This window comes from Coregonus clupeaformis, unplaced genomic scaffold (assembly GCF_020615455.1).
Source record: "Coregonus clupeaformis isolate EN_2021a unplaced genomic scaffold, ASM2061545v1 scaf0107, whole genome shotgun sequence".
In the NCBI taxonomy this organism is placed as follows: domain Eukaryota; kingdom Metazoa; phylum Chordata; class Actinopteri; order Salmoniformes; family Salmonidae; genus Coregonus; species Coregonus clupeaformis.
In genome coordinates, this window is record NW_025533562.1 from 80,967 (window position 1) to 102,997 (window position 22,031).

Here is a 22,031-nt window from a genome sequence, read left to right on the forward strand (position 1 = left end):
CTTGTGAAGACTTACAGAAAACATTTGACCTGTGTCATTGCCAACAAAGGGTATATAACAAAGTATTGAGAAACTTTTGTTATTGACCAAATACTTATTTTCCACCATCATTTGCAAATAAATTCATATAAAATCCTACAATGTGATTTTCTCATTTTGTCTGTCATAGTTGACGTTTTTAGTTGACGATTTTTGCTCACCGTTCTTGTGATAATTTTGACCCCACGGGGTGAGATCTTGCGTGGAGCCCCAGATCGAGGGACATTATCAGCGGTCTTGTATGTCTTCCATTTCCTAATAATTGCTCCCACAGTTGATTTCTTCAAACCAAGCTGCTTACCTATTGCAGATTCAGTCTTCCCAGCCTGGTGCAGGTCTACAATTTTGTTTCTGGTGTCCTTTGACAGCTCTTTGGTCTTGGCCATAGTGGAGTTTGGAGTGTGACTGTTTGAGGTTGTGGACAGGTGTCTTTTATACTGATAACAAGTTCAAACAGGTGCCATTAATACAGGTAACGAGTGGAGGACAGAGGAGCCTCTTAAAGAAGAAGTTACAGGTCTGTGAGAGCCAGAAATCTTGCTTGTTTGTAGGTGACCAAATACTTATTTTCCACCATAATTTGCAAATAAATTCATAAAAAATCCTACAATGTGATTTTCTCAATTTGTCTGTCATAGTTGACGTGTACCCTATGATGAAAATTACAGGCCTCTCTCATCTTTTTAAGTGGGAGAACTTGCACAATTGGTGGCTGACTAAATACTTTTTTTCCCCCACTGTATATATATATATATATTTTTTTTTTCTCTTTACTTTCACTTTGCTAGCTAATGCAGCTAGCTAGTTTAGTCTACTCAGACACCTGGCTAAAACAGAGAGGGATGCTATGTTAGCTAGCTGGCTATGGCTATCCAACACTGTAAGTCAAGGTAAGCTTTTGGTTTTATTAATTTATTGTCACCGGGACCCACCGGTGTAACTGCTAAACTGCTTTCTGACTGTACTGCATGATTGCAGCAGGTTTACTAAGGCATTAGTTTTAGTAGCTATGTTGACTATGACATGACAATGATGTAGGCTGTGTGTAGCGGTTAGCGGTCATGATACACTACATTACCAAAAGTATGTGGACACCTGCTTGTCGAACATCTCATTGCAAAACCATGGGCATTTATATGGAGTTGGTCCCCCCCTTTGCTGCTATAACAGCAACCACTCTTCTGGGAAGGCTTTTCACTAGATGTTTGAACATTGCTGTAGGGACTTGCTTCCATTCAGCCACAAGAGCATTAGTAAGGTCGCATTAGTAAGGTCGGGCACTTATGTTGGGCAATTAGGCCTGGCTTGCAGTCGGCGTTCCAATCCATATCAAAGTATGGACCTCACGTTGTGCACGGGGGCATTGTGATGCTGAAACAGGAAAGGGCCTTCCCCAAACTGCTGCCACAAAGTTGGAAGCATAGAATCGTCTAGAATGTCATTGCATGCTGTAGCGTTAAGATTTCCCTTCACTGGAACTAAGGGGCATATCCCAAACCATGAAAAACAGTCCAAGACCATTATTCCTCCTCCACCAAACTTTACAGTTGGCACTATGCATTCGGGCAGGTATCGTTCTCCTGGCATCCGCCAAACCCAGTCCGTTGGACTGCCAGATGGTGAAGCGTGATTCATCACTCCAGAGAACGCGTTTCCACTGCTCCAGAGTCCAATGGCGGCAAGCTTTACACCACTCCAGCGCATTGTGATTTTAGGCGTGTGTGGGGCTTCTCGGCCATGGAAACCCATTTCATGATGCTCCAGAACAGTTATTGTGCTGACGTTGCTTCCAGAGGCAGTTCGGAACTCGGTAGTGAGTGTTGCAACCGAGGACAGACAATTTTTACGCGGTACGCGCTTCAGCACTCAGCAGTCCCGTTAGCTTGTGTGGCCTATCACGTCGCGGCTGAGCCGTTTTTGATCCTATACGTTTCCACTTCACAATAACAGCACTTAAAGTTAACCGGAGCAGCTCTAGCAGGGCAGAAATTTGACGAACTGACTTGTTGGAAAGATGGCATCCTATGACGGTGCCACGTTGAAAGTCACTGAGCTCTTCAGTAAGGCCATTCTACTGCCAATGTTACTCTATGGACATTGCATGGCTGTGTGCTCGATTTTATACACTTTTCAGCAACGGTTGTGGCTGAAATAGCCGAATCCACTAATTTGAAGGGGTGTCCACATACTTTTGTATATATAGTGTATGAAGGTTTGGCTTGGAAAGGTTTTTTCACCTGGTCACAGACAGCTGATGTGTTGTGCACGGAAGTCCACAAGCGAACGGAAAAGGTGAGGACAGCGCGTAGATATAATTATATATTCAACGACCAAAGTGATCATGCTGTTTTATGTGGCTGCTATGAAAGTGAACTGTGTTTGCATGTGATCAGGGGTGTATTCATTCCACCGACTGTTGAAAAACGTTTCTTAAATGGAACGGAGATAAACATACCTGGATTTGTCCAATAGAAACTCTGATTTGCAACTGTTGGACTAATGATTACACACTAGATCAGCTAGATGCAGGCAAGAGCGTGCAAGGCGGTATTGAATGTGTCACTGTCTGTCACCTTGACTACTCAACATTCTCGACGTGTGTAAACTTATATATACACACACATTATAAACGTTCATTCATAGGCTAGGTTGTAGCAACCTCATGATGGGTACAGGGAAAATTAAGAGTATCATGTAGTAGCCTAAACCTATCGATGTTACATTGAATGGAATATGAATGACTGTCATCCAATATGCTGTAATAGAAATAAAGCCATGCTCATTAAAAAAGAAAAAAATTCTCCCTTAACTTAAACCGCACTGACCGCCACTAAATATCAATACATTGGCAAGGCCTAAAAAATTAATTATTAAAGTGTGTGTGTGTGTGTGTGGGGGGGGGGGGGATTAGGCCCTATACGTACAATTATATAAATTATACAATTGTATAACATTGAGGTCCTTGAATTACAATTAAGTGCTTGAAATGGTCTCTGAAAGTCCTTGAATTTGACTTGTCAATGTCTGTATGAACCCTGCTTAAAGGATGTATAGTCCTAGGCTGTATAGGTGGAGTTATGCCAATTTCCAAGTACACACGTGGAACTGCATAAAAATCATTTTTATTTTAGTTTCAAACCATTTAGAAATGTTGATCCCAATGTCACACATCGGCCCCATTATTTATAGAAAGACCCATATATTCCCTTCCTTCGATAAAACCATTGAGAGAAACTTTAACAGAACATTCAAAATCAACCTCAGTAGATGGAATAATATCCCAGTTGATTTAAGCAGCATTTTATCTATTGTCAAAATGAATATATTGCCACAGGTGATTTTCTGTAGTTCAATGCTTCCCCATGGCTCCCCCTTCTGGCTATTGGGATCAAATTCATAGTGAGGTTTAAAATGTACAGTGCATTCAGAAAGTATTCAGACCCCTTCCCTTTTTCCACATTTTGTTATGTTACACCCTTATTCAAAAATTGATTAAATACATGTTTTCCCTCATCCATCTACACACAATACCCCACAATGACAAAGCAAAAACAGGTTTTTAGAAATGTTTGCACATTTATAAAATACAATTAAAAAAAATACCTTATTTACATAAGTATTCAGACCCTTTGCTATAATAATCAAAATTGAGCTCATAAGCATCCTTTTTCCATTGATAATCCTTGAGATGTTTCTACAACTTGATTGGAGTCCACCTGTGGTAAATTCAATAGATTGGACATGATTTGGAAAGGTCCCACAGTTGACAGTGCATGTCAGGAGCAAAAACCAAGCCATGAGGTCGAAGGAATTGTCCGTAGAGCTCCGAGACAGGATTGTGTCGAGGCACAGATCTGGGGAAGGGTACCAAAACCTTTCTGCAGCATTGAAGGACCCCAAGAACACAGTGGCCTCCATCATTCTTAAATGGATGAAGTTTGGAACCACCAAGACTCTTCCTAGAGCTGGCCGCCCGGCCAAACTGAGCAATCGTGGGAGAAAGGCCTTGGTCAGGGAGGTGACCATGAACCCGATGGTCACTCTGACAGAGCTCCAGAGTTCCTCTGTGGAGATGGGAGAACCTTCCAGAAGGACTACCATCTCTGCAGCACTCCACCAATCAGGCCTTTATGGTAGAGTGGCCAGAAAGAAACCACTCCTCATTAAAAGGCACATGACAGCCCGCTTGCAGTTTGCCAAAAAGCACTTAAAGACTCTCAGACCGTGAGAAACAAGGTTCTCTGGTCTGATGAAATGCCTGCGTCACTTCTGGAGGAAATCTGGCACCATCCCTACTGTGAAGCATGGTGGTGGCAGCATCATGCTGTGGGGATGTTTTTCAGCGGCAGGTACTGGGAGACTAGTCAGGATCGAGGGAAAGATGAACTGAGCAAAGTACATAGAGATCCTTGATGAAAACCTGCTCCAGAGCGCTGAGGACCTCAGACTGGAGCGAAGGTTCACCTTCCAACAGGACAACGACCCTAAGCACACAGCCAAGACAATGCAGGAGTGGCTTCGGGACAAGTCTCTGAATGTCCTTGAGTGGCCCAGCCAGAACCCGGACTTGAACCTGATCGAACATCTCTAGAGACCTGAAAATAGCTGTGAGCGACGCTCCGCATCCAACCTGACAGAGCTTGAGAGGATCTGCAGAGAAGAATGGGATAAACTCCCCAAATACAGGTGTGCCAAGCTTGTAGCATCATACCCAAGAAGACTCGAGGCTGTAATCGCTGCCAAAGGTGCTTCAACACTGAGTAAATGGACTGAATACTTATGTAAATGTGATATTTCCAGTTTTTTTTTATTTGTATAAATTTGCTTTGTCATTATGGGGTATTGTGTGTAGATTGATGAAGGGATAAAACAATTTAATAATTTTAGATTAAGGCTGTAACGTCACAAAATGTGGAAAGAGTCAAGGGGTTTGAACACTTTCCGAATGCACTGTATATGGCAAGGTAAACGATCCCGAATCAAATTAACACATTTACAGAGGGAAAGATGTAGGAGGACTATCCGTACCAAACTTTAAATTGTATTTCCAGGCATTAGCATTTCACCCCATCCTAAATTGGTTTAGACATGATTCTTCTGCCCACTGGCTGAGTATAGAGATAAATATGGTGTCTCCTATTGCCCTGGAAGAGGTGGTCTTCACTGATATTTCCCTTAAACAATGTAAACTACGCTTTGGTCCCATTATTGCTTACACAATTTCTAATTGGCACAAAATTGAAAAACTATGTAACTGGGAATCAAAATGGCATGCCCATACTCCCAATATTTCACAATAATGCCTTGCGATCTGGAGGGCGGCCTTTTGCATCCCCTCAATGGTCCAAATGTGGAATCCGTAAACTTACCGATATCATGGACAGTAATGGTTTGAGAACATTCCAAGATTTGAAAGATACATACACATTACCAGGCAACTGCTTTTTTCTATATTTACAACTTAGGTCAGCTATGCTGGCCTATGGAGTCCCTTGGGAAACCAAACTACCGAACCATCCAATTATGGGATTTATAAATAAACTCTGGGCTCCCGAAAGAACTGATCGCAATGATATATACACTTTTGGAAAGCTCATTATGAGCTAGCCATTAAAAATAGTATGTTCAACAGATCTAATTGAATCGGAACAACCCTTTACCTGGAACAGAATATGGAAAAATATGACCTTGGCATCCCGTAATCCGAACCATTAATTTACACATTTTAAGTTTGTTCACAGACTGTATTTAACACCAAGGAAAAACCTTTACGATGAAATTGGCCCCAACTCCCAACTGTCCACTGTGTCCCCTAAATCAGGTAGGCACATTCCTTAATATGATGTGGGAGTGCCCTGCAGTTAAATCCTTCTGGGGCAAAGTTACAATTCATTTCGAAGTGCATGAATTTAAATATTCAATGCTTTGCATATATTATGTTGCTTAACGATGATAGCTCCTTAAATCGCACAATCAAAGAAGAGTGATGAAAAAATACATGTTGGGCTCTAAGATGTCAATCACCTCACCCTCTCCCATTTAACCAGTGGATACAGTTACTATTAGAAGTTATAACAGAATTATCGACAGTGAGAATGAATGGTGCTAATCAAGGAACAATTGAGGCCTTGACATAATATACTTGGCTCTAAAGAACAATCTCATCTAAAGCCCCACACATACAAACCAATTATATATTTATTTAGCCTTTTATTACTTTCAGGCCCACGGGGTGGTATACTATAGATGTAACTTTAATTTCTGATGCATTCTAACTTCTGTTGCATTCCTTTGATCCATTTATTCTCGCTGTTATCAAAAATATCTAAGCATGTGGGCAACCCAGTGTACCTTCAGAGCGCGGCCACAAAATGGAAGGAACAAACGTGTAGGGCACAGGCTTGAAATGTTGAGATGTAAGGTTTGAATGTAAGGATTGCGATGTAAGGATTGCGATGTAAGGATTGAGTAGCTTTATCCACTAGGACATGACTCCAGATGGTATATAATGCATCTGGAGTCCAAATTGTGAGGTTTGAAAAATACTGACGTCGTTTGGAAGATCCCGCTGCATTTCTTTAATAGATTAGTAGGTGTGGGAGGTTTAACATGCACGGAAGGAAGCGGTACACTGTCCCTTTTAAGTCACTCACGATGAGAGGAATATCTACCATAACCAAACAACCATGCCTCAACCATAGGCATGGTTGGGTATAAGGTACTGTGATCACTGCACGTCATAGAAATGCATTTAAGCATTGGAATGTACTGTAATAAGATCAGTTAGTAACCACTGAAAAAATACAACTACCCCTTACACCTAAACAGTATGGTTAGAGATAAAACCATGAACATTGTTTTAATGCAGCCTTTGACAATACCAGTGTTCTGCTATCCTCAAAGGTAAGCGTTAATAACTTACAGGGGCAATCTGCAAATGGTACATCAATGTTGCACTTTTAAATTAATTTACATATCCTATCCATTGATTCTTTAAGAATATAACTTCGTGGCACCCTGCCCTACGGACGGTAAATCAATGGATCTGATTAATCTGATTCAATGCAATTTCATCTTTGTGGACTACAACCATCACAGAACCGTTCACTCAATAGCCCCCACTCCAAAGCACACGTTCAGGCTGCTAATAAGCTATTTGCAACTTCCTGTTTATTTAAAACGTTATGGTTATTTTGCTCACGCAAAATGTCACCCTATGTTTGCAATATTGAACAATTATTTGGTTTAAAATCTAACTGGGTGTGCAGAGCTGTGGCTGAGTGGTAACTCTCCCTGTGCAACATGTTCCCCGGACAACATGCTTCTTTTGAGCCTAAAATTAAGAAAATCAAAGCAAAATTGTAGGAGATCCCGCTGCAATTTTGTGGCTTACGGTATAATATAGATACCCCATCGGAACCCAAAATATAAGCTTATTTTAAAACTTTAAAACTATATATTTTTTTTATATATTTTTGTCATTTAGCAGACGCTCTTATCCAGAGCGACTTACAGGAGCAATTAGGGTTAAGTGCCTTGCTCAAGGGCACATCGACAGATTTTCCACCTAGGCTCGGGGATTAGAACCAGCGACTTTTCGCCACTAAGCTACCTGCCGCCCCTTTTGATATCATGGATGGTCAGTCCTTACATAGCTCCTATGAATCTGAGAGTGGTTACATTTCTCCAGCCTCATCCCTCAGCAGTTTACCAAAACAGTGGCAGGGATCCTACTCTGTTATTGTTTGAACACAGATTGCACCTTTAAACACCAGGAAAAATAGAGTAGCTGAGCAAATACTACACTAGGTCTGTAACACATTTAGGAAATATTCAAGCAACTTTTTATAAACTTAAGTAAAACATAACAAATGTTAAATCTACACCAACTAGAATAGAAACGTTCATTGGGGTGTACTAGGGGTATTGCATGCAAATTGATGTCTTGATGTATTTTAAGATTTGAAATGAATGAAGGGCACTCCTTAATTCTCAGGATGCCCAGTAAATGACGGTAGTAAACACTAATAAACTGTACCAGGGTGGCCATCCAGTTCCTTCAGCTTTTCTCCATTGATATCTGTTGCGGTGACTTGAGCTCCTTCTTTGGCAAAGGCCTACAGTTAAAATGACAGAATATTACTTTCATGGTTATTCACAGTTCACACAAAATATCAGTACAATTTTAAGCCTTGAGTCATGGATTGTGTATGTGTGCCATTCAGAGGGTGAATGGGCAAGACAAAATATTTAAGTGCCTTTGAACGGGGTATGGTAGTGGGTGCCAGGCACACTGGTTTGAGTGTGTCAAGAACTGCAACACTGCAGGGTTTTTCATGCTCAACAGTTTTCTGTGTGTATCAAGAATGGTCCACCACCCAAAGGACATCTAGCCAACTTGACACAACTGTGGGAAGCATTGGAGTCAACATGGGCCAGCATCCCTGTGGAACGCTTTCAACACCTTGTAAAGTCCATGCCCCGACGAATTGAGGCTGTTCTGAGGGCAAAAGGGGGTGCAACTCATTAAGGTGTTCCTAATGTATTGTACACTCAGTGTATATTTGTTTAGCAAATGTAGCCTAGCGGTGTGGTGTAAGGTAAATTAAGTAAATATTACAATGGCTGCAGCTCTTCCAATGCCCTGGGCTCCTGCTGACAACACAATGACTTTCCCGTCCAGGCGGCCCATGATGATGCAGTGTTTAATTCTACTGGCAATTCTGCAGATGAACAAAAACAATATCATTATTGTTGTTAAGATCACAGTCAAGATAGTAGAGTTGAAGTTGCCGTGGTGGATTTATTATCCAAAAACAGTGGTGGCATGTTCTTAAAAATACAGATTCAGGGAACATAAAGGTTTATTATTGTGAAAAGTTTTTTTATTGGTTGGGTAAAATTGCATCATCAGCTGCAGCAGGAATTTTCACACCCCAGAGCCCTATACTACGTACTTGGTTTGAGTTAGCGAGGTAACTTTAGTCAAATCTGAGTTAAACTCGGGATAACCAGTAACACCAAAGTGGCTCACCTTTTAGCCAAGTTAATTTCTATGTCAACGAATCCTTCAGAACTAACCTGCTCCGACTCAGGCTAACTCAGGGCTAACTCCATTTATCGTGAATTAAGTGTCTGAGCCGCGAGTTGAAGACCAATGAAATAAGATTCACTTTCAATAAAGATTGTATCATCATTCCCTTCATTTGGGGAATACTGATTTGTGTGTGTGTGTGTGTGTGTTAAAAAAATAGAAATGTTAAAATACCTATCACATTACACATTTAGTAATGACAGAATGCATTTGAAACTTCATGCACAGTAAAAACCTGTGTATGACTTAATACAATTATTTATTCGATAGGAGTATGGAAAAAGGTGCTTGTGCATTAGGACTGTCCCCGACCCAAATAAATCGATTGTTCGAAATTCTTAAACGTGTATTTTTCCATATATAGACACACCCTTTGTGTTTTAATAAAAACAACTATACGCATTGAGCTTGACTGATGCTTTAAGCTTACGGTTTGATGAAATAATACAACTGCCTCAAATCTAAATGAAATGATACAAACCTAAAAAGTAACTTCTATTGCCATTGCCAACTATGTAAAAATAGCCTACATAAAGACAAATAAAAACATTGTAGCCTGCAGGTAGACAATATCCTGATAAAAATACATCTTATAAATCACATTGGCTACACATGGCCTGTGTGCAACGAACTTGAAACATTGTATCAACTACTAACTGGGTCTGGCCTGAAGCTTGAGCTAGCTTTCTGCGCCAGTGAGCTCGGGACAGACACAGCTATAGGCTATTTGCGCAAGGGATAAGAAGCATTGCTTGACTTGGGCAGGAGCTCACAGGAGCTGAGTACCGGCAACTTAAATGTTCTACTGCTTGAGCTCCTGTTCCTCTTATAAAATATTAGCTCAAAAATATTGTGGAGCTCCTGCACCTAAATATAAACAGTACCAGCACCCAAAATGAGTACCGGAACCTATTTCAGTCCAAGTCAAGCACTGATAAGAAGTAATCAGGTAGGCCTATTTTATGACGTTTCCACTGGATCAGAGCATGACATTTTTCCCTTTCACGCTGAGTGGTTATCGAAACCGAGAGAGCTGGAAAGATTTTTTAAATACATTGAGGAACTATTGTAATTCTCAATGGAAGTAAAAACAGACTTTGTTTGCTTGCTGTTTGAGGTGAAGAAAACATTACTTTGAGAAGCTCCACAGGTCATTAGTGGTGGTGCTTTAAACCAATCAGAAATACTATCAGATCCCCAAATGGGCACATATATATGCCTACATTTGCGTGCAGGCCAGGTAGCCTATAGGCCTACTTCTATGCGTGCGCGTCCTTACTCAACATTGACAGGAGCGCTCCAAACAAAAGACAATGACTAAATTGACAAAACTCGTAAATGGAATGAAATAAACCAAAACTTGTTTCTCACAAGTGTAGCATAGGTTGTGCACTCTGCAAACAATGTGTCCACTCAGACAATGAGAACGGGAAGACTCTCTGGAGAGAGAAGTACAAGGACAATCCGACGTCTGCATTGGCCATGCAGCATTTAAGGTGATATGGCCTCAGCAGAAATCAGGGAATTCATACTTCTTGCGCTTCGCGGAGCAGTGCAGAGCTGTTGTCAAGGAGTGGTTGTGCCAGTAACCAAAAGGTAGCTGGTTCTAATCCCCGAGCCGACTAGGTGAAAAATCTGTCGATGTGCCCTTGAGCAAGTCGCTCTGGATAAGAGCGGCTGCTAAATGACGTAAATGTAAGTGAGCTTGTGTATATACAGGATGTACCGCCAGCCCCCACCTACAGTCGTGGTCAAAAGTTTTGAGAATGACACAAATATAAATGTTCACACAGTCTGCTGCCTCAGTTTTTATGATGGCAATTTGCAAATATACTGAATGTTATGAAGACTGATCAGATGAATTGCAATTAATTGCAAAGTCCCTCTTTGCCATGAAAATGAACTTAATCCCAAAAACACATTTCCACTGCATTTCAGCACTGCCACAAAAGGACCAGCTGACATCATGTCAGTGATTCTCTCGTTAACACAGGTGAGAGTGTTGACAAGGACAAGGCTGGAGATCATGCTGATTGAGTTAGAATAACAGACTGGAAGCTTTAAAAGGAGGGTGGTGCTTGAAATCATTATTCTTCCTCTGTTAACCATGGTTACCTGCAAGGAAACACGTGCCGTCATCATTGCTTTGCACAAAAAGGGCTTCACAGGCAAGGATATTGCTGCTAGTAAGATTGCACCTAAATCAACCATTTATCGGATCATCAAGAACTTCAAGGAGAGAGGTTCAATTGTTGTGAAGAAGGCTTCAGGGCGCCCAAGAAAGTCCAGCAAGCGCCAGGACCGTCTCCTAATGTTGATTCAGCTGCGGGATCGGGGCACCACCAGTGCAGAGCTTGCTCAGGAATGGCAGCAGGCAGGTGTGAGTGCATCTGCACGCACAGTGAGGCGAAGACTTTTGGAGGATGGCCTAGTGTCAAGAAGGGCAGGGAGGAAGCCACCTCTCCAGGAAAAACATCAGGGACAGACTGATATTCTGCAAAAGGTACAGGGATTGGACTGCTGAGGACTGGGGTAAAGTCATTTTCTCTGATGAATCCCCTTTCAGATTGTTTGGGGCATCCGGAAAAAAGCTTGTCCGTAGAAGACAAGGTGAGCGCTACCATCAGTCCTGTGTCATGCCAACAGTAAAGCATCCTGAGACCATTCATGTGTGGGGTTGCTTCTCAGCCAAGGGAGTGGGCTCACTCACAATTTTCCCTAAGAACACAGCCATGAATAAAGAATGGTACCAACACATCCTGCGAGAGAAACTTCTCCCAACCATCCAAGAACAGCTTGGTGACGAACAATGCCTTTTCCAGCATGATGGAGCACCTTGCCATAAGACAAAAGTGATAACTAAGTGGCTCGGGGAACAAAACATCAACATTTTGGCTCCATGGCCAGGAAACTCCCCAGACCTTAATCCCATTGAGAACTTGTGGTCAATCCTCAAGAGGCGGGTGGACAAACAAAAACCCACAAATTCTGACAAACTCCAAGCATTGATTATGCAAGAATGGGCTACCATCAGTCAGGATGTGGGCCAGAAGTTAATTGACAGCATGCCAGGGCGGATTGCAGAGGTCTTGAAAAAGAAGGGTCAACACTGCAAATATTGACTCTTTGTATAAACTTAATGTAATTGTCAATAAAAGCCTTTGACACTTATGGAATGCTTGTAATTATACTTCAGTATACCATAGTAACATCTGACAAAAATATCTAAAAACACTGAAGCAGCAAACTTTGTGAAGACGAATACTTGTGTCATTCTCAAAATGTTTGACCACGACTGTACTGTCAACCAATCATGTCAATGCGGAGCTATACAGAGCCCTCCGCATTGTTACAACATTTGGGAGGCACATGGCGATGTGGTAGGGAGCTCAATTTGTCCTCTGCATGCCTCTCGAGGCTCCGCAATTGCGTCACACCCTCCATATGAAACCTCCGACCACATTTTCAGATCAAGCATGAATTGGCTTTTAGTCTAGGCCTCCGCAATGGATTAGTTCACTGAGATTATTTATAGATTAGATTAGATTAATTAATAGATAGATAGATAGATAGATAGATAGATAGATAGATAGATAGATAGATAGATAGATAGATTACTGCTTGACTAAAACAATCTCGGTCAACCAACAGCCCAACGTCCAATGCCCAATTGTGCATTGATAAGCACAACAAAGACAGCATTAATAAAATATAGACTGCACTTCAACAACCATAGCCTGCTGATTTCGGCACAAATGAAAAAAATAGGCCACCGACTCGCCCATGGATTGATGTTTCAGCATCGTCTCAATTAAGAGTTCGGTAGTTCCAAGCCTGCTAGAGTTAGCGGCAGGCAGACGGATCCACCGTCGTAGTACAGATGAAGCCTGAGCTGGCATGTGAAGCTAACTGAAGCTGGCTAGCGTTAGAAAACCTTGAGTAGTGGGACACCTTACTAACACTAACACTTGTCCACTGGGGGTGATGGCTGCCGACAAAATAGCAGAGTCTACGGTATTAATTTTCAAAGGAAGGAAAGCGGCACACAATGTGAGATTAGCGAACAGATCGTGAAGAGGGTGGGCCTCAAGTTGGAAAGCTGAACGTTATGCAAATTTTCGGCGATATCCCAGCGCAACTGACGAATTAAGGCTCGCTATTGTTTCCAGCCAGTGATAGATTGGCTGTTGATACCTAGCACTACCAAGGATGCTGTTCGCTTATTCGCTGCTTAAAAAAAAGTAAATATATGAATAAATAAACGGCCACATGGCTAATCAACTGTCGACTAATCAAGTGTGTCGTCGCTTTCCATGGAAACCCGCCGTAATGGGGAGGTCAGGCTGCTCGCTACTTTCAGCGACCTTGTAGCCGAGATTCCCCCTTGTGGGTACAGTTGATGTCGGACGTTTACATACACCTTAGCCAACTACATTTAAACTCAGTTTTTCACAATTCTTGACATTTAATCCTAGTAAAAATTCCCTGTGTTTTAGGTCAGTTAGGATCACCACTATTTTAAGAATGTGAAATGTCCGAAAAATAGGAGAGAGAATGATTTATTTCAGCTTTTATTTCTTTCATCACATTCCCAGTTGGTCAGAAGTTTACATACACTCAATTAGTATTTGGTAGCATTGCCTTTAAATTGTTTAACTTGGGTCAAACATTTCGGGTAGCCTTCCACAAGCTTCCCACAATAAGTTGGGTGAATTTTGGCCCATTCCTCCTGACAGAGCTGGTGTAATTGAGTCAGGTTTGTAGGCCTCCTTGCTCGCACACGCCTTTTCAGTTCTGCCCACAAATGTTCTATAGGATTGAGGTCAGGGCTTTGTGATGGCCACTCCAGTACCTTGACTTTGTTGTCCTTAAGCCATTTTGCCACAACTTTGGAAGTATGCTTGGGGTCATTGTCCATTTGGAAGAACCATTTGCGACCAAACTTTAACTTCCTGACTGATGTCTTGAGATGTTGCTTCAATATATCCACATAATTTTCCTTCCTCATGATGCCATCTATTTTGTGAAGTGCACCAGTCCCTCCTGCAGAAAAGCACCCCAACCATGATGCTGCCAACCCTGTGCTACACAGTTGGGATGGTGTTCTTCGGCTTGCAAGCCACCCCCTTTTTCCTCCAAACATAACGATGGTCATTATTGCCAAACAGTTCTATTTTTGTTTCATCAGACCAGAGGACATTTCTCCAAAAAGTACGATCTTTGTCCCCATGTGCAGTTGCAAACCGTAGTCTGGCTTTTTTATGGCGGTTTTGGAGCAGTGGCTTCTTCCTTGCTGAGCGGCCTTTCAGGTTATGTCGATATAGGACTCGTTTTACTGTGGATATAGATACTTTTGTACCCGTTTCCTCCAGCATCTTCACAAGGTCCTTTGCTGTTGTTCTGGGATTGATTTGCACTTTTTGCACCAAAGTACATTCATCTCTAGGAGACAGAATGCCTCCTTCCTGAGCGGTATGACGGTTGCGTGGTCCCATGGTGTTTATACTTGCGTACTATTGTTTGCACAGATGAATGTGGTACCTTCAGGTGTTTGGAAATTGCTCCCAAGGCTGAACCATTTTTTTCTGAGGTCTTGGCTGATTTCTTTTGATTTTCCCATGCAAAGAGGTACTGAGTTTGAAGGTAGGCCTTGAAATACATCCACAGGTACACCTCCAATTGACTCAAATGATGTCAATTAGCCTATCAGAAGCATCTAAAGCCATGACATCATTTTCTGGAATTTTCCAAGCTGTTTAAAGGCACAGTCAACTTAGTGTATGTAAACTTCTGACCCACTGGAATTGTGATACAGTGAATTATAAGTGAAATAATCTGTCTGTAAACAATTGCTGGAAAAATTACTTGTGTCATGCACAAAGTAGATGTCCTAACCGACTTGCCAAAACTATAGTTTGTTAACAAGAATTGGTTGAAAAACTAGTTTTAATGACTCCAACCTAAGTGTAAGTAAACTTCCGACTTCAACTGTATATCTTCTGAACAGCATGCAAAAGAGAATGTTGGAGGTAGCCTTTGTCAAAGCAAAACTCCCGATGGGCTATTACCCGGTAACGTCGCCGAAATGTGCATTTACATTGAAATTCCTTTTGAGTCATTGCACCAATTTTTTTACATTATTATTATAAAAACAGGATTGACACGACCATCTCAGATTGTTCAGAAATAGTTTCTGTAGTTAGATAAGATTAGCATTCCTGAGACCTTATTTTGTTGAAATATAATTTGATCTGAGAAATTAAGCTAATTGGTTGCACCCAAATTGGCCATTTGAATTTATAGGATTCATATAATCTTCAATAAATATATTCGATTTGGAACATCATTCTTCCTAACAATGAGTAAGACATGACTAATCCATTAAAATGATCAAAAGCCACCCATGGACTCCCCACACCACAACAACTAGCATACAGTATCAGTTCTCTATGTCTGACAAGTAGTATGGAGCTGCTTCTTTATCTTTGTAATGTATTCCCTGTGAATCTGATGATGGTTTTTTCCCGTTTAGAGAAATTAGCTTGCATTATTGACCATAAATGAGTGTGAAAGTACCAAGTTTTGCCCTCTAGATGCCGCTGTTCCTGCAACAACACCATTTTATCTATTTTGCTGGTCTCGTGTTTATTAAATGGATCACAACGTTTTCTTTCCAACTTTGAGTAGAAAACCAATAGCGTTTGGTCATCCTCCCAATTCAAACCAGTCTTCCATGAAAGCAGTTTATCCTTCTCTTAGGCTTAATGTGTGTCCAGGAAACAGCCCCCTCTGTGTGTGGTTTATTCCCTTCAAAAAAAATGTCTTGATTATTTAGACCAGGGGTCTACAACCTTTTCTAACATGAGAGCTACTTTTAAAAAATTAAAAATGTCACGAGCTACTCATTTTTTTCTAGCTTTCAAATAGGCACATTCTTCTCTTCTCCTCTCCCCTGCAACTCTTCCCCGGGTCATTAGTGTACAAGAGAAAGTAGTGCACTATGTTTTCTGTCAATATTCCTGGTAAAATAATAGTTCATAAACAACTAAGAGGGGGCCTATAAAATTCTGTTGGATATTTTCCCAAATTAATGTTCAGTTTTATTCTTTCTGGTTTTAGATATTTTTAGTTTTTCACTCTCAAAATTACAATTGTTCATAGAGAAAAAACGAAATGGGATGTTCTGAGTCCATGTCAATGCTTAAATCAAATCAGAATACAATTTCCTTTAGGTCTGGATAAAAAATAAAAAATAAAGTAATGTAATTCCCCTTTAACTGCGCATCTGGCCCTTTAATTGCTCATATAGCGAGTGAGGAATGTGCCGGTCTAGCAATGGTTCTGTACTGCTGCTGCTCATTTCATGGCCAAGTTTGCAAATAACAAATAGATACAAATGATATACTTACTCATGATATACTTCTGCCAGGTAAGACTACTTTGCAGTTAACATTTACTTGAGAAGGTTTTGGGGAAAGTATCGGTCAACCCACAAGACTGTTATCACATCAACTGGCTACACATGGAGTGATGGGACAAACGCGCGCACCACACAGGCAGACAGTGGCAATATTGCTGAAAATTAATTGGCAGATAGTGTTAGGTTTGGCTTTTTAAGCCAATAGTGGCTAACCAGGGGTAGGATAATGTTATTGTTGCGTTGATTAGATAGTAGCTGGGAACTTGCGGTGTCTGATACTTGTGAGATTTGTTTATGAAAGTTTTCTGGTGGAACATGTGAAAATTGCATGTACTTTCAGAATTGTTTGGCAAGATACTCATAGGTGGGCTGCGAGCTACTGGTAGCTTGCGATCGACCTGTTGGAGACCGCTGAGTTAGACCATTCCTGGCGAACAAGCAAACCATTAGGCTACAGCAGTTAATGGTTTCAATGTTATGGTCTCTAATGGTCTTCAATGGTAGAAAAGTCCCAAACACACTGTATAGTGTTTTGGAATGGTATTGGGTTGGGTTTAACGGTAAATCTCACTAATCGCACTACATATAAATGTTTTCTAATAATTGTATTGAATATCATTATGACTGCCATGCAATGGTTTATCATTTTATTAGGGTTGTCAACATTTTAGTCACTAGCCCATTTCTCCATCAAAGTTTTGGGCCATACCAGAGGAAGAGTGAGAGGGTTTTACTCCAGCCAAAATCTGTCCACCAAAATAAAATCACGAAGTAATGAATTTTTGTATTGAGGTCAATGAGTGTGTCGAATTTGGTCAACAACATTTTTTATTGCTAATTTGCTACGAGAGGCTTTTGATCGACAGGAAGTTTTGTAATGGTTAGGTTATGAATGCACAAGGCATTTCGGCAACTTAAAAAAAGTTAGCGGAGTTGTGCCTGTTGTTCACACGCACATCTGCCCTCTCATTGGCTAAAATGGTTCCACCTGATCTCGACTCCTCTCGCCTGCCTGCCTTTGAGGACATGAATTTCCGTTGTTAGAGCCCTCACTCGACTATCTTGTCAATATAATAGATCAGTTTTGACCATGCAGATAGCCTTATCAGAGAGCTGCCATTTTCTTGGACTATTCAAGGAGAGTTGGGTTGAAGCACTAGCTAAGAGGAGGACAAACTGAATGGCATTCATGGAGGACTGGATTGACCAATTCAACTTGTTTTCATCATGAACAAAAGCTATTGGTTTTCTATCCGAAGTTGCAAAGAAAATGTTGTGATCAATTTAATAAACACAAGAGACCAAGAAAATGGATAAACGAGTGTGGTGGCAGTAGCAGGAACAGCGACATCTAGTGGGCAAAACCTGGTACTTTCACACTAATTTATGGTAAAGAATGCAAGCGGCTTCAACGGCAAATTGAACTGATACTGTTCACTGGTTGTTGGGGTGGGATTGGTGTGGGGGGCCTGTAGGTGGCTTTTGACAATTTTATTGGATTCCTCATGTCTTACTCAATGGTAAGAAGAAGTTTGGTCCAAATCGGATGTTGGGTTCTATATTTGTTGAGGACATACAAATGGCGCCGGAGGGGATGGCTGACGTTTTACGGGTTCCAAACCAACGGTGCTATTTTGTTTGTTTTTTCGCATTGTTTGTAACTAATTTTGTACATAATGTTGCTGCTACCGTTTCTTATGACCGAAAAGAGGTTCTGGACATCAGAACAGCAATTACTCACCTCGAACTGGACAAATCATTTTTATTTAATGAGACTGACGTGAAGGATATACTGATCTGTCATGACAAGGCCCAAATCCCCGTCATCAGCGTGAAGAAAAGATGGAGGAAAATGGGGAGGAGAGCAGGGTGCCTTGTAAGAATTCGGCCGACAAGTAGGTAAACCACAGCTTCCCTCCGTATTATTGGCAAACGTGCAATCATTGGAAAAAAAACAGGATGATCTACGATTAAGACTATCCTACCAACGGGACATTAAAAACTGTAATATCTTATGTTTCACAGAGACGTGGTTGAACGACGACACGGATAATATAGAGCTGGCTGGCTTCTCCGTGTATCGACAGGACAGAGCAGCTACGTCTGGTAAGACGAGGGGCGGGGATGTGTGTCTATTTGTCAATAACTGCTGTTGCACGATGTCTAATATTAAAGGTACAATACCTCATGATAAGCAGCAGACCACACTATCTACCAAGAGAACTCTCATCTATATTATTCGTAGCAATCTATTTATCACCACAAACCGATAATGACACTAAGACCGCACTCAACGAGCTGTATAAGACCATAACCAAACAAGAAAATGCTCATCCAGAAGCGACGCTCCTAGTGGCCGGGGACTTTAATGCAGGGAAACTTAATCCGTTTGACCTCATTTCTACCAGTATGTCGCATATGCAACCAGAGGGGAAAAAAAACTCTATACCACCTTTACTCCACACACAGAGCTCTCCCCCGCCCTCCATTTGGCAAATCTGACCATAATTATATCCTTCTGATTCCTGCTTACAAGCAAAAACGAAAGCAGGAAGACTGGAATATGTTCCGGGATTCATCCAATGGCATTGAGGAGTATACCACCTCAGTCACCGGCTTCATTAATAAGTGCATTGACAACGTCATCCCCACAGTGACCGTACGTACATTTCCCAAACAGAAGCCATGGATTACAGGCAACATCCGCACCGAGCTAAAGGCTAGACCTTCCGCTTTCAAGGAGCGGGACACTAATCCGGACGCTTGTAAGAAATCCCGCTATGCCCTCAGACGAACAATCAAACAGGCAAAGCGTCAATACAGGACTAAGATTGAATCCTACTACACCGGCTCTGACGCTCGACGGATGTTGCAGGGCTGCAGGGAAAAATATTACGGACTACAAAGGGAAACCCATCCGCGAGCTGCCCAGTGACGCGAGCCTACCAGACGAGCTAAATGCCTTTTATGCTCGCTTCGAGGCAAGCAACACTGAAGCATGCATGAGAGCACCAGCTGTTCTGGACAACTGTGTGATCACGCTCTCCATAGCCGAAGTGAGTAAGACCTTTAAACAGGTCAACATTCACAAGGCAACTGGGCCAGACGGATTACCAGGACGTGTCCTCCGAGCATGCGCTGACCAACTGGCAAGTGTCTTCACTGACATTTTCAACCTGTCCCTGATTGAGTTTGTAATACCAACAGGTTTCAAGCAGACCACCATAGTCCCTGTCCCCAAGAAAGCGAAGGTAACCTGCCTAAATGACTACCGCCCAGTAGCACTCATGTCGGTAGCCATTAATTGCTTTGAAAGGCTGGTCATGGCTCATATCAACACCATCTTCCCAGAAACCCTAGACCCACTCCAATTCGCATACCGCCCCAACAGATCCACAGATGATGCAATCTCAATTGCACTCCACACTGCCCTTTCCCACCTGGAGAAAATTAATACCTACAGTTGAAGTCGGAAGTTTACATACACTTAGGTTGGAGTCATAAAAACTAGTTTTTTAACCACTCCACAAATTTCTTGGTAACAAACTATAGTTTCGGCAAGTCTGTTAGGACATCTACTTTGTGCATAACAAGTAATTTTTCCAACAATTGTTTACAGACAGATTATTTCACTTATAATTCACTGTATCATAATTCCAGTGGGTCAGAAGTTTACATACACTAAGTTGACTGTGCCTTTAAACAGCTTGGAAAATTCCAGAAAATGATGTCATGGCTTTAGAAGCTTTGATAGGCTAATTGACATCATTTGAGTGAATTGGAGGTGTACCTGTGGATGTATTTCAAGGCCTACCTTCAAACTCAGTGCATTTTAGCTTGACATCATGGGAAAATCAAAAGAAATCAGCCAAGACCTCAGAAAAAATTGTAGACCTCCACAAGTCTGGTTCATCCTTGGGAGCAATTTCCAAACGCCTGAAGGTACCACGTGTATCTGTACAAACAATAGTATGCAAGTATATACACCATGGGACCACGCAGCCTTCATACCGCTCAGGAAGGAGACGCGTTCTGTCTCCTAGAGATTAACATACTTTGGTGCGAAAAGTGCAAATCAATCCCAGAACAACAGGTACAAAAGTATCTATATCCACAGTAAAACAAGTCCTATATCGACATAACCTGAAAGGCCACTCAGCAAGGAAGAAGCCACTGCTCCAAAACCGCCATAAAAAAGCCAGACTACGGTTTGCAACTGCACATGGGGACAAAAATCTTACTTTATGGAGAAATGTCCTCTGGTCTGATGAAACAAAAATAGAACTGTTTGGCCATAATGACAATCGTTATGTTTGGAGGAAAAAGGGGAAGGCGTGCAAGCCGAAGAACACCATCACAACCGTGAAGCACGGGGGTGGCAGCATCATGCTGTGGGGGTGCTTTGCTGCAGGAGGGCCTGGTGCACTTCACAAAATAGATGTCATTATGAGGAAGGAAAATTATATGGATATATTGAAGCAACATCTCAAGGCATCAGTCAGGAAGTTAAAGCTTGGTCGCAAATGGGTCTTCCAAATGGACAATGACCCCAAGCATACTTCCAAAGTTGTGGCAAAATGGCTTAAAGACAACAAAGTCAAGGTACTGGAGTGGCCATCACAAAGCCCTGACCTCAATCCTATAGACAATTTGTGGGCAGAACTGAAAAAGCATATGTGAGCAAGGAGGCCTACAAACCTGACTCAGTTACACCAGCTCTGTCAGGAGGAATGGTCCAAAATTCAACCAACTTATTGTGGGAAGCTTGTTGAAGGCTACTCAAAACGTTTGACACAAATTCAACAATTTAAAGGCAATGCTACCAAATGCTAATTGAGTGTATGTAAACTTCTGACCCACTGGGAATGTGATGAAATAAATAATTCTCTCTACTATTATTCTGACGTTTTACATTCTTAAAATAAAGCGGTGATCCTAACTGATCTAAGACAGGACATTTTTTCTAGGATTAAATGTCAGGAATTGTGAAAAACTGAGTTTAAATGTATTTGGCTAAGGTGTATGTAAACGTCCGACTTCAACTGTATGTGAGAACGCTGTTCTTTGACTACAGCTCAGCGTTCAACACCATAGTGCCCTCAAAGCTCATCACTAAGCTAAGGACCCTGCGACTGAACACCTCCCTCTGCAACTGGATCCTGGACTTCCTGACGGGCTGCCCCCCCGGGTGGTAAGGGTAGGCAACAACACATCTGCCATGCTGATCCTCAACACTGGGGCCCCTCAGGGGTGCTTGCTTAGTCCCCTCCTGTACTCCCTGTTCACCCACAAATGCGTGGCCAAGCACGACTCCAACACCATCATTAAGTTTGCTGACGAAACAAAAGTGGTAGGCCTGATCACCGACAACAATGTGACAGCCTATAGGGAGGAGGTCAGAGACCTGGCAGTGTGGTGTCAGGACAACAACCTCTCCCTCAATGTGAGCAAGACCAAGGAGCTGATCGTGGAATATAG

At 41.8% G+C, this 22,031-nt stretch overlaps 1 protein-coding gene across 2 annotated transcripts in view; it reads right to left on the minus strand.

The window, feature by feature from the left end:
• The window catches only part of LOC123483404 (3-hydroxybutyrate dehydrogenase type 2-like), a 43,363-nt gene that overhangs the window by 12,243 nt on the left and 9,089 nt on the right, over positions 1 to 22,031 (minus strand). For both annotated transcript variants that reach the window (XM_045213387.1, XM_045213388.1), the window contains 2 exons: positions 8,660 to 8,762; positions 8,078 to 8,156 (listed from right to left, as the gene is read on the minus strand). In XM_045213387.1, the coding sequence (XP_045069322.1) occupies positions 8,078 to 8,156; positions 8,660 to 8,731 (151 nt within the window). In that variant the 5' untranslated portion in view covers positions 8,732 to 8,762. The remainder of the gene's footprint in view (positions 1 to 8,077; positions 8,157 to 8,659; positions 8,763 to 22,031) is intronic.